This window comes from Eurypyga helias, unplaced genomic scaffold (assembly GCF_000690775.1).
Source record: "Eurypyga helias isolate BGI_N326 unplaced genomic scaffold, ASM69077v1 scaffold39447, whole genome shotgun sequence".
Classification (NCBI taxonomy): domain Eukaryota; kingdom Metazoa; phylum Chordata; class Aves; order Eurypygiformes; family Eurypygidae; genus Eurypyga; species Eurypyga helias.
In genome coordinates this window covers 260-11,725 of record NW_010264340.1, presented here as the reverse complement: position 1 = coordinate 11,725, position 11,466 = coordinate 260, and the positions used below count along the sequence as shown (strand labels likewise).

At 57.2% G+C, this 11,466-nt stretch overlaps 1 protein-coding gene across 1 annotated transcript in view; it reads right to left on the bottom strand.

The window, feature by feature from the left end:
- The window catches only part of LOC104513123 (disintegrin and metalloproteinase domain-containing protein 8-like), a gene marked incomplete at both ends in the record, with an annotated part of 12,099 nt that extends 767 nt beyond the window's left edge, over nucleotides 1-11,332 (bottom strand). The window contains 15 exon segments of the mRNA XM_010156362.1: nucleotides 2-59; nucleotides 188-287; nucleotides 503-698; nucleotides 1,414-1,503; nucleotides 2,261-2,438; nucleotides 2,660-2,808; nucleotides 3,453-3,534; nucleotides 3,622-3,791; nucleotides 4,415-4,483; nucleotides 4,587-4,652; nucleotides 5,121-5,307; nucleotides 6,743-6,819; nucleotides 6,909-6,987; nucleotides 7,323-7,399; nucleotides 11,223-11,332. Of these exon segments, the coding sequence (XP_010154664.1) occupies nucleotides 2-59; nucleotides 188-287; nucleotides 503-698; nucleotides 1,414-1,503; nucleotides 2,261-2,438; nucleotides 2,660-2,808; nucleotides 3,453-3,534; nucleotides 3,622-3,791; nucleotides 4,415-4,483; nucleotides 4,587-4,652; nucleotides 5,121-5,307; nucleotides 6,743-6,819; nucleotides 6,909-6,987; nucleotides 7,323-7,399; nucleotides 11,223-11,332 (1,688 nt within the window).
- Between the last annotated feature and the right edge of the window lie 134 nt (nucleotides 11,333-11,466).

The following is an 11,466-nucleotide window of genomic DNA, read 5'->3' as shown; positions in this document are numbered from 1 at the left end:
TGCCGAGGACGGGCTTGGCATTGTCACTCAGGCACAGCAGTGTGCCGCATTTCACGTCCCTGCGGGAGAAGCAGCCATGAGCACTAGTGGTGGGGGTGGCATGGGGCTGGGGAACTTCGCTTGGCCCCTGCGACGCTGTCACCAGACACGGACATCACCTGCCACCCCCCTGTCCCCAGCCCCTTACTTGGGGCTGCAGGGCCGCTTCCCATCTTTGGTGAGGCAGTGGGGGTGAAGGCGTTCCTCGCTCTTGTGCGTAAAGCAGACATCAGGAGCCACCTGGGCCTCTGTGGGACACACAGAAAGGGTCACCCACAGCCAGAGCCCGCCACAAGCCAGCGGCACCAGTGGCCACGCTTCAGGGTCTGCACCCATAGCGCCCCAGCTAGGGATGAAGGAGGTGACCAGCACCGAGCAATGCCATGCCCAGAGGGGCCGGGGCTCTGAGCACATCACCCAGCACATGGGGCAAGGAAGGTGGGCAGGGTGGATGAGCAGTTACCTGCACCCCAGAGCATGCGGCACTGCTCGCCGTGTGAGGGGCAGGCCCCATTGTAGCAGTAGCCATTGCCATTCTGGCAGGAGATGCCGTTCTCCTGGAAGACGTCCTCTGGGCACTCGGCACCAAGGCCAGTGCAGTGCTCGGGCAGGTCGCAGTCGTTCTTGCTGGCCCGGCAGAGCACACCAGCAGCCTTCACCTGCATAGAAAAGGGGCTGTCGACGCTGCTTCTGTGCTTTTGCATCCCCAGATCCATGCAGGGTCAGCACCCTGGTCTTTGAAACATCTCCTGGCCCCCCACAGATCCAGACACGACACCTTGTGCCACTCTGGCACAAAGACATTTGCTGTCAACTGAGCTCCTGCACAGAACAGAGACACCAATCGGACTGGGTCTTCCCATAGTTAAGTCTCTCCCTGTGGGCAACACCTTGTGCTTTGCTTCTGGTCTGGAGTTGCCGCAGGGTTCTCTTCCAGCCCTGTCTCTTCACATCAGGGCATTTCTTATGCCTGCGTGCAGGAAGCAATGCACGTCACTCTTCACTTTCTCTTGGACAAACAGAGCAGGAGAGGCAGGTTTGTTTCCCAAATCAGGAATGGGCCACGCTGCTCTCTTCTGAACATTGCTCGGTTCTTCAGTATCTTTCATCCTGTACCTAACCTAACACAGCCAGGGGACCTGGGCTCTAGGATGCCAGAAACAGAGGCTGCTTCACCTTCCCACCTGGGATACTGACTGAATGAAGAGCGTGATTCCCTCCCCAACTATTGGGTGCGTTTGGCTCTGGGCAGGCTGCCACAGAGCTCCTTCAGGCTCCTTCACCCCTCGCCCCTACCCGGAGGAGCCCAGGCAAGGACCGCACACCCGTCAGCTCCCTTCCCTGCCCAGCTGGTCGCCCTGCCAGCAGCAGTACCTTGCACTCCTGGCAGCAGTCTCCCCGGGCACACTCGGCTCCCTCTCGCAGCTGGCAAGTGGTGGCGTTGCAGCAGCGGTCAGAGCATTCCTGTGAGACAGGGAGGGACTGAAACCCTCCAAAAAGCCCCCCCAAATGACCCTTGCCTTGCCTTCTGGGGGGACCCCGTTGTCACATTACCAGGTGCCAACACGAGCATTGCTGCCATGGGCCAAAACCACAGCATCATCCCATGTGTGAACCGTTCCTGACACCTCTTCACCCCCATTACCACCACCAAACCAATGGATCAGAAGAGATTTTTCAGAGGATGAGGCCTGACCTGGGGCCCTGTTCTCTGCAAGCACCATTTCCACATCTCCAGGAGGGAGAAAACCAGAGGATCTGTGTGCTCTCTGCATCAGGGGAGCATCCCTTCAGGTCCCAGAGCAGGGCTTTGTCCCAGAGACACATCGCCTGGCCGTTTCCCCCCACTCCCCTGATGCAGTGATGAGGATCCCACTAGGGCTGAGGAAAAGCTGAGTGTGGCCCTTGAAAGGATAACGTGCCATGACGTTCCCCTCCTTGGATCACCTCTTTGAAGGATATGCCGTGGGGACGCCCATCTTTCCTAGACACGCTCCTGCTAAAATCACAACCAGCTACGTGAAGGGGAGTACACATCCAAGTTAACAAAAACCTGCTGCAAGTTATTTTTCAGCAGAAGCATCAAGAATATAAGGAAGATGAGTCTTGCAAAGCACGATGCCCAGGGAAGAGGCTTGCACAGCTTTTTCTGAGTCTGAGTGACAGCTCTCAGGTCCCTTGCCACCCACCGCCTTCCCTAGCTCTCAGACAGCATCCCTACCTCTGGCATGCCGCAGTCGCACTGCTCTCCCCGCTCCACAAACCGGTTCCCGCACACTGGCCCCCCATACAGTTCATCTGCCTTGGGGACATTCATCAGGCATCTGGTCCTGGGGTCCCCAAGGAACTGCCACATGTCCTGCTCGCTGCAGCGGCTGAAGAACTTGGGGTAAATCGAGCTGAAGGGGCATAAATACAGGCAGCCATGAGCAGAGATGGGAGCCTGAGGGCCCTCACACCCACCAGCCCAAGGAGAAGCTGGAGGGCCACCAACAGGTCTTTGAAGTGGAGTGACCTCCCAGACCTCACCATCTCACAGGCTTCACCCCATCAGGACGGTGCCGGAAGACACCATGAGACACCTGCTTCCCAGGGATATTCCCCTTTCTCCTTCACTCACCCGATACTCGCTGCCATGACACATCCTCCATCAGCTTTGGGGACGGGGCAGTAGCAACCAGGAACATCTTCATCGTGGGACATCCCCAGGTTGTGGCCCATCTCGTGAGCCATGGTGGATGCAGCACCGATGGGATTTATGCTGTGGTCCTGCGGGACAGGAAGAGCCTTGTGATTCACATGCTCCTTGCAGCATCTCCATGGGGCCCAAGCGTCAGGGCTTGCTTCTGGCTGCAAGTTCCTCCCCAGTGCTGCCACACTCAGGTGCAGGGAGACAAAAGCTGGACCTGACCCCATGGCCCCCAAAGACCTCCAGACTGGGCTCTGAGGGGTGTAGATGAGCTTAGAGAGAGGGGCTACCCTGAAACGAGGCTTTGTGGTGGTTCTGGACAGCCGCAGGTCCCATGGCGCCCGCTCCAGCAAAGGATGCCCTCCCTGGGGAGGCACGAGGAGCACAGCCAGGATGGCTGAGGAGCAATTGCAGATCAAGTCCTAGCCACCTCACAGCTGGTGGGAGAAGCCCTGTGTCCACAGAGCTGCTGTTCAGGACGCAGGTATATCAGAGCCATCCGCAGGTACCCAGCTGGATTTCCACGTCTACCCTTCCCCTGCAACCCCGACACTAATCTGGGGTGACCTCAAGGGTCAGAGATGCCAGGAACCAGATCCAGTCCTAAGGCTGCAGGGGGTAGAGCAGTGGAGGCGAGACCCCGCTCTGGAAAATCCAGTGCAGAGCATGCAGACCGTGGGACCACTGCCGGCGTCCCAGCGGACACCTGGGTGGCAGGACCCACCTGGTTGACACCGCCCGAGTTCCTGGTGCACATCACAAGCTTCTTGGCGAGCCCGACGGTCGTGCCGTGGAAGTCAATGCCCCTGAGAGATGGAGGTACCACTGTGGCTGTGTGGCCTGGGAGGCAGCAGGGCTGCGAGGGTGGCGAGGTGGTGGCTCCCCATCCTTACGTGATGAGCTGGGCATTGTCATGAGGCTTCCTCCGCAGCAGCTCTGCCTCCCGCCAGTCGAGGAAGTTGTCCAGCATCACCTCCGGGTTGGGACTGACCACGATTTTGTCCCTGTGGCTCCACACCTCCAAGCCGATCAAGGCCACCCGCAGGCGAAGAGGCTGATAAAGCTGGGGAGGGAGGCAGTCCAGAGAGAGCACTCGGGTTTGAGTTGCAAAAGCAGAGAGAATGTCCCACCTCCCTTGGGGAACTGCAGCCAAGCCCAGGACCCCACCCTGCTGTGGGGTCACCCCCTCAATAAGTAGCACAAGCTGGGGTGACCATGTAGACGGGGTTTAGCCCAGAATCTCTGGGCTCCCTCTTGCCCGGTGAAGGCTCGGATGCTGCTCCCACACTGCTGACCAAAGAGTGAGGCTGCAGCAAGGAGAACGCCCCCTCCAACACCTCCTTGGTGCACTGCATCCATCACCCTCCCCTCATTAGCACCCACTCCAGCTTGAGAGTGGCAACGGGAGGTGCTCCTGGTGGTTACAAGAAGGAATTTCTCCCTGCTTCCCTTATGAGAGGGTTGGGAGGCAGCCGTCCCAAGCTCCTGAGGACCCAGGGCTGAGCTGCTTGCTACCTCTACTTTGCACACCCAGCTGACCAAGGGAGTTGGTCACCCTGCAGCACCTACGGGCTCGCGCTCAGGTCCAGCTCCACACCAACCTCTCCTCCACCACGTTCAGGCCCACGCTGACACCATGGGGCACGTGTGGGAGCAGGGAAGACAGCTCCAGACCCCTGGGCTCACCTTGTCAACGTGGTTGACGATTTCTTTCATGCGTTTCTGCACTGTGTGCAAGTCCTTGTGTTTCCTGAACTATGGGAAGGACACAGACACATTTCCAAGCTGGCTTCGACCCGCTCACTGCAGTGGATGACAGTGAAAATGCAGGCACTGGCTCACGCCCCCCAGCGCTTACCTCCTCATTGTCCACAACCAGGACCAGCTCCACGTATCGGGGATCTTTGTGTAACGGAGCTGATTTCTGGAAGGGAAGAGGAGAGTGAGCGCAAAGAGGGGCTCAGCTCCACAGCTTGCCAAGCCCTGCCACTGGCCCTCCTTCTGGGATGTGTGGAGCTGGGGCATCTTCCAGTGTTATTCAAGACTAGCAGGTCTAGCTCTGCTTTCTGGTGTTACTTGGCTGGGTGTTTCAGACATCTTCCAACACAGAAAGGAAAAACCCAAACCTGATACTGGGATAAGGCATGTGAGAGGCTCTGTGGGCATCGCAGAGCTCATGGGGTAGGAGGATGTTTCTGCTAATGGTACAGGATCTGAGGACTTGTTCCCACCAGGAGCTAGGCCACTGGGAACAACCCACGTTTGGACACCCAACCAACAGTTTGCGGGAGAGGATCATCTCCAGGGATGGCCCCACTCCTCTCCTGGACTTCAAGGGACCTAGGCTTTTGCAAACTCAACCACAGGAAGGAGAAGCAAAGCAATCTTTAACCCAGGGGTAGAGCTTCATGGCTGCAGGAATTTTCGGTTCGTGGTCATATTCCAGGGTGGCCCCCGTCTCTCGGCATGTGCCACGCTTCCCCCGCAGGTGAGCTGCTCTGTACACTGCGTGTCGGCCAGCCACATCCTCCTCCAGTGGCTCCAGAAGGAAAGTGGTCCCGTTCACTTGAAAGAACCCACTACCGAGAGAGAGAGGGCAAGCGTCAGGTTGGGGAGATACCCCGGAGACCCACACGCACCCACACAAGTGCCTGTGATACGACATACAGCTCCCAAATCCTAGCTAGGGAACCACCGAACCCCTTCATGGCTGCCACAGGCAGGCGGGGTGAGCTGTTTGCTCTGGGAGGCTGCAGAAGCACCAGCTGAACATAAGGACTGTTACAGGGAGGCTGGAAACTAGCTGCTGGGGCTGGGAGGGAGCAAACCATGGCACAGCATCGTGGCTGGAAGCAAGGGGGTTACCCTGGACTTTGGGCAGCAGAAATGCCCTGGGGTTCAGCACGAGGGCTGCCCAGCATTGCCAAGCCAGGTTTAAGACTGCTGAGCAGCTCTGGCCTTCAAGATGCTTTCTGTAAGGTGTCCCACGTGTCCTGTCCATATCGTCCTTGTCTCCTGTCATGCCCTTTGCCATCCTGTCCTCTCACTATACAAGGATATCTAGTGTCCCATGCATGCGCAAGTTGTGTGAGCCAAGGTCTCCACAGACACAACCCCTGCACCCAAAGTGAGGAGATGGCTGCCACGCAGCTCCGGTGGGTCCCTCGGTGCTCCAGGGACCACCCGTCCTCCTCACACACTCCCCAGCGAGGGACTCCTTCTCTGTCTTACTCTCTTGCAATGTCTGGCCACCAGATGATCTTAAAAGAGAACAGCCAAGTACAAGTCTCCCATGGCAAACTGAGCAACATTTCGTGGAGCTGGTGGCTTGGGTTACTCCCCGAGGATGCTTTCTGCCATTAAATACAAGTAGACCCAAGGCAGCTTTTGAGGAAGGAGCACCAGGACGGCCAGCAGCCGGGGGTAGCAGGACACACAGCTGGCCTGATGCACCGTAAGCTTTCCTCTTCCTCTGGAAAGGCACTCAGCCGTCAGCTTTACGAGCGTGGCATGATCTGGAGATGCCAGCTGCCTGCAAGCCGGTGCATGGCCTCAAGTCCACCTTTGTGCTGCTGGCTGCAGCACTCCGGGCGACTTTGGTCCGATCTGCCCTGGGAAGAGAGGATCCAGGGCAAGCTGCACCTTGCTGCCCAGGGGGGGCACTCCTGCACAGACCTCCTGTCACGCTCAGGTTTCCAGTCTCTTCCCATGCCATGAGTCAACCCCCCAAAACCGGCAGGCTTAGCTGCAAAACACCACGGGCCTTTCCTGCTGGGCACCGAGCCAGGGCAGTCAGCAATCCCACTGCCAGCAGGAAAAGGGCTGTCCTCTTCCTTGCTGGAAAGCTGAGCTCTCCCTCCATTGGCACAGCTCTGGCTGGCTGGAGTTTGGTCACACTGGTTCACCGTTATATGGCACCACGTTTGCCAGGAGTAGCGCCGGGGTGTGCACCAAGGCCAGGCTCAGTGCCATCCTCCGGCCAGCTGTGATGCCCTGGGGAGCCGGAGGTCCTACCTGAGCCCGCCACAGGTGCTGATGCTCGCTGCTGAGCCGGCGTATCCTCGCACGTGGCCCTGATAAAAGCAGTGATCCTGCCGCAGAGGAAGAGCAGAGGTGTAAAGGGGGTCTGCACCAGCTGTCAGCATGGGAAAACTGCTCTCACCGCAGCCAGCCCCGCTACCTGAACGTCCGGCTTCTCCGTGATCTCTGTGCCGTTGGCCAAGTAGTGCGTCTCGGTGTAGTGCTGCCCCAGCAGCTCCCTGCAGGATGGGGAAGGGGTGTCAGCAATGACTCCAGTTTTGGGGAGAGGATGGAAATCTGAGGAGATGAGGTTGGTCAGGTTTGGTAGGGTGGGCCTCCCCCAGGTGGGTTTGGCAAGGAGGTAAAAATAAGTGATATTTTGCTAGCGAGGGTCACACAGAATCACAGAATGGTTTGGGTTGGAAGGGACCTTAAAGATCATCTAGTTCCAACCCCCCTGCCATGGGCTGAGATTGCCGCTGCGGTGGCACCAGACCTTCGAGAACTGATGCTCTTGGCAAGGATGAGAAGCAAGCCTCCCCTCGCCCATCCCGCCACGCCCACCCACACTCACTTGTTCTTCTCCAGCTGCAGGATGTAGTCCCTGCCTTCAGCAAAGACGCTGTAGACGACAAAGTCCGGATAGGTGCTCTGCATGAAAGATGGACAACATCACAGACCCACCAAAACCAGGAGCTATGGAAGAGAGGACCTCTTGGCCCCCATCCTGCCCAGAAAGGGGATGGGGTTTGCATGCACCCTGCTGGGAGGCAGCTGTGAGATGGGCAGCCTTGGCTGCTCACCCTGGAGACATCTGGTAAAGACATGGGAAATCAGAAGAGCAGAAAGAGAGCATGTGCCCAAGAGCACAAATCCCCAGCACATCCTGTGATAAAGAGCAGGTCACCGTCCATGAAACAGAGTCAGCAAAGTCTGGCTTCCTGTGTCTGACACATCGCTGCAGATGGCTGTGCCACGAACTGAGGTTTCCAACTCATCAGTCACAGGGGTCCGTTTCTTGGGACTGAGTTCAGCACTTACTCACAGACTGAACCACAAAGATCCCCAGTGCCCAACTGCTCTCATCAGCAGAGACTTCCTTATCTATGACTGATCTAATATGCAGCATCACGGCTAAAGAGTAACCTTCTCCTGGGTCTCGTCTGCTGCTGAGAGTAGATTTTAGTATGACCCTGTGACAGATCCCCCAAGAATTCCCCTAATGCTGGTGGAGGGGACCTCAATGCATCTCAAGTCCAGCCTCCAGTCACAAGGGCTGGCTCAGGGTGGCCATGGCTCAGCCCAGCCAAGCTCTGAACCCCCAGGATGGAAGTGTTTCCCTCTGGGATGTCTTGAGATCTCCATCTGCAGAGGCTGGGCCACAGACTTCCAGAGGTCCAGAGCCACTGAGGGAGGTGATGATTCTTTGCATGGGGCCCTGTGTCACGCTGCACCCTCGGCACTAGGGACCTGCTCAGCTGCCACCGCAGCACAGAGACCTCTCTGGAGGGCACATCCTCAGGTCTTACCGGATCCCAGGTTGGAGAGCTGAGCAAACACAAAGCAAGCGCCTCCCGCCGGGCCAGCATTCCTCTGGGATGAGACGTGCGGCCTCTCCCCCGGGAGGATGACGGCACCTGCTGTCATACTATGGCTCAGAGCTTCCAGGGGGATGATCTGCAGCCTGATGGGAGCTGGGGCGGAAAGTCCTGCTGACTCAGCACCAGCGGGGCCAGGTAAGAGGGTTTGCCTGTCACTCAGTCAGCATTTCCAACCTGAAGCAACGGACTGCGGGCCGCAAAGCACCCTCTCCGCATGCCAGGCAGATTGCAACAAGCCTGCTGGGCAGCCAGGCAGCCCCGGCTGCAGGCGGGCACACCACCAGCACGCAGGCGCGCTCACGGGGTCCCCGGCAAATTCTTCTCGTATGAACAGCGTCTCGTGCCTGACGTGGCCAGCCTGGTCCGTGTCCGCCAACAAAGCGATTGCTTTGTTATTGTTGGCAGTGCTGGAGCCAGGAGAGGGCTTAAGAAACGTCAGGAAAGCACTTGGATGGGGGTGGTGGGTCTGGGACTGTCTCTTGGAGACAACCGCAGGGCAAGTTAAAAAAACCCTCCTGATAAAGCTCCTCTGAATCACCCCCTTCCTCATCAGCATGGGCCTTGCAATGGCTCCAATGGGGAAGCTTTGAGAGCGCCGGCAGCGCGGGCCTGCCCGAGCCCTGCAAACGCCTTGACAGGGCTGAGCAAGCGAAGTGTTGGCCACGGCACTCGGAGAGGTGGGATTTCTTCCAGCTGGTCTTATTAAGAGACCCAGAGGACTGGGACACAATGCCACTGTCCCACCCCAGCGTAGGGTATTTCTTCCCTGGGTGGGAAGAGGTGATGGATCTTGCAAGATCTGAAGGCATGGGGCTTGTTGCACCATGCCATGTATCAGAGGAGCTGCAGCACAAGAGAAGAGGACAAAGTGGGGCGCTGGGCCACCACCATCCCTTGCTCCTGCTCCATCCGGCCCCACCGCTTGCTCTGCAACATCCTGCTGCTTCCTGTAAGAGGGGCTGGCAGGAGCCAGGCTGTCTCCATCCAGGCAAAGGACTCCCCTCTGCATCAGTGGGCTCTGGGACACAGTGGGGGAGATCAGCTGGGATGCACCAGGGGAGAAGCCGGCAGCTTGCAACACCGGGTCCTACATGGTCTGGAAACCACCCTCCCATTCCCATACAGCTCTTTGAAACACTGGAGCATGGGGACAAGAGAGATGTCATTTCTACAATCAAGAGAATAACTATAAACCTTTTTGAAGGCCCTTCTTGCCCTTTTTTGAGGTCCCTTTCCATGAAGAACCCAGGCTTGCCACATGCCCTGTCGTGCCCCTGCTAAGGGTAGGTGGGAGGAGAAGACCGTGGCCTGGCTCCCCAGAGGATCCTGTGCTGTGGGACCCAGATCTTCACTCTGTCTGCACAGCTGAACGTTTTAAGCAAAGCCAGAGGGGAGCTGCTAATGCTTCAAACCTCACCGGGCAGATGATCTGCTGGACCAGCCCCGTGTGTCCCAACCGCTCTGACCCAGGAACAGGCTCTTCGCCCATGCCTTGGCCAGCCAGAGACTGCTAAAGGAAAGTCACCGGAGGAGCTGGCACAGCAAGTGCCCGTCCAGCTACCTGTCTCCACTTCAAAGAGTGGCTTGGTGGTGGTCAAGCCTTGCTGAGCACCTCTTCCCCACTAAGCTTACTGGGAGAGCAGACCCAACTTTTGTGGAAGAGAGGGAAAACAGCTTGAAAGGCAGGAGCCTGCATACCCTCCACACAGCAGGTTTGGAAGGTCCAAGGACCACCCAATCCAAGACCGAACCCAGGTGCCACCCAGCAGACACATACCCATGGCTGTCCCAAAATACACAGCTTAAAGCAGATGTCTTCTCCCATGCCGTGGAAAGCAGAGGGACCCCGGGATGGGTGAGTCCCCTTTCCGGGGGGTTCGGTGCAGAGCCGCCCAGCACGCCCAGCACAGATGGTATCTCTAAATAGCCTGGGGAATGTTTATCTCGTGGACAAGTTTAGGTTTCTAGAGCAGAGAAAACAGATGCTTTCAGGGAGTGTTTTTGTAGCTAGTTTATCAGAAATGGTTTGAATCACAGATGAACGTGTTGTATGAAGAGTCTACTAGGAAATAAATGTCCTCAGCCCCTCCACCCCATCAGGTGCTGAAGTCGGTGCTTTTCGGTTCTAGAAAACAAACCCATCTATTTGGCTATAATTTCACTTTAAGGCAATGAGGAAAGCATCTCTGAGGTCAAAGCCATCATCCTATGGACCTCAGCTCGGAGCGCTCCAAACTCCTGAGTCAAACCCCATTCCTCCTCCCAAATTACAAGGTTTCCCAAGAAAAAATAACACTGGCTTTCTTTCATGTGGGTTTCTGCAACTTTCTGATTCTTATTTCCCTGTCCCAAAGGATGAAAAAAACCCAACTTCAGCAAACAGAGCAAGAAAAGTGCTTACAGCTCAATGAGGCTTTGCAAATCCCTCCTTAAGCAAAAGATCAGCTGTCACAAGACTGCCGGGTAATGTCTCCGAAGAAAGCACTGAAGAAACAGCCCCTCCTCCAAGAGTCTATCCACAGTTCCTATTTTGACCCGAAACAGTCCAGAAATGCTGATCTGATCAACTATTTCAAGACCTCCATCCTCTGGGATGGAAGCAACGCAAGAAAATGCCCACCAGGTCATTCTTCTGGCACAGAGCTAAGGGAGTCCGACTCCAAGCCCAGTTGATGGGCCAAGGGGGGTGCAGCTCAAAGCTCAGGGGTTGGCCAAGGGGTCCAGCTCTAAGCCCAGGGGTGGACCAAGGGGATCTGGGTCTGAGCCCAGTGGTAGCTCAAGGGTCTCTGCTGATTGCAACACCCCCCTGGACTCCCTGCAAGGCAGCAAGGGTGGCTGTGCCAAACCCGTATCTGGGAGACAACGCTACTCACTGGTGGTGCGGAGAGGTCCCTCTTCCCCCGAGGTGCTGGCACTCTGCGTGGTGTCACCGTCTCATACTCCTCGACATGGGTGAGATTCTCCTCCAGCCTGGCAGTGGCACCTGGGAAAAGTCAAGGGCTTTGAGCTGGGTTGCCCACGACCAACCTAGTCAGGGGATAATGGAACCCACGAACAACCGAGTCAGGGGATAACGGAAGCCCAAACAGCAAGTCCTGAAATACCCGTTGGGGATAC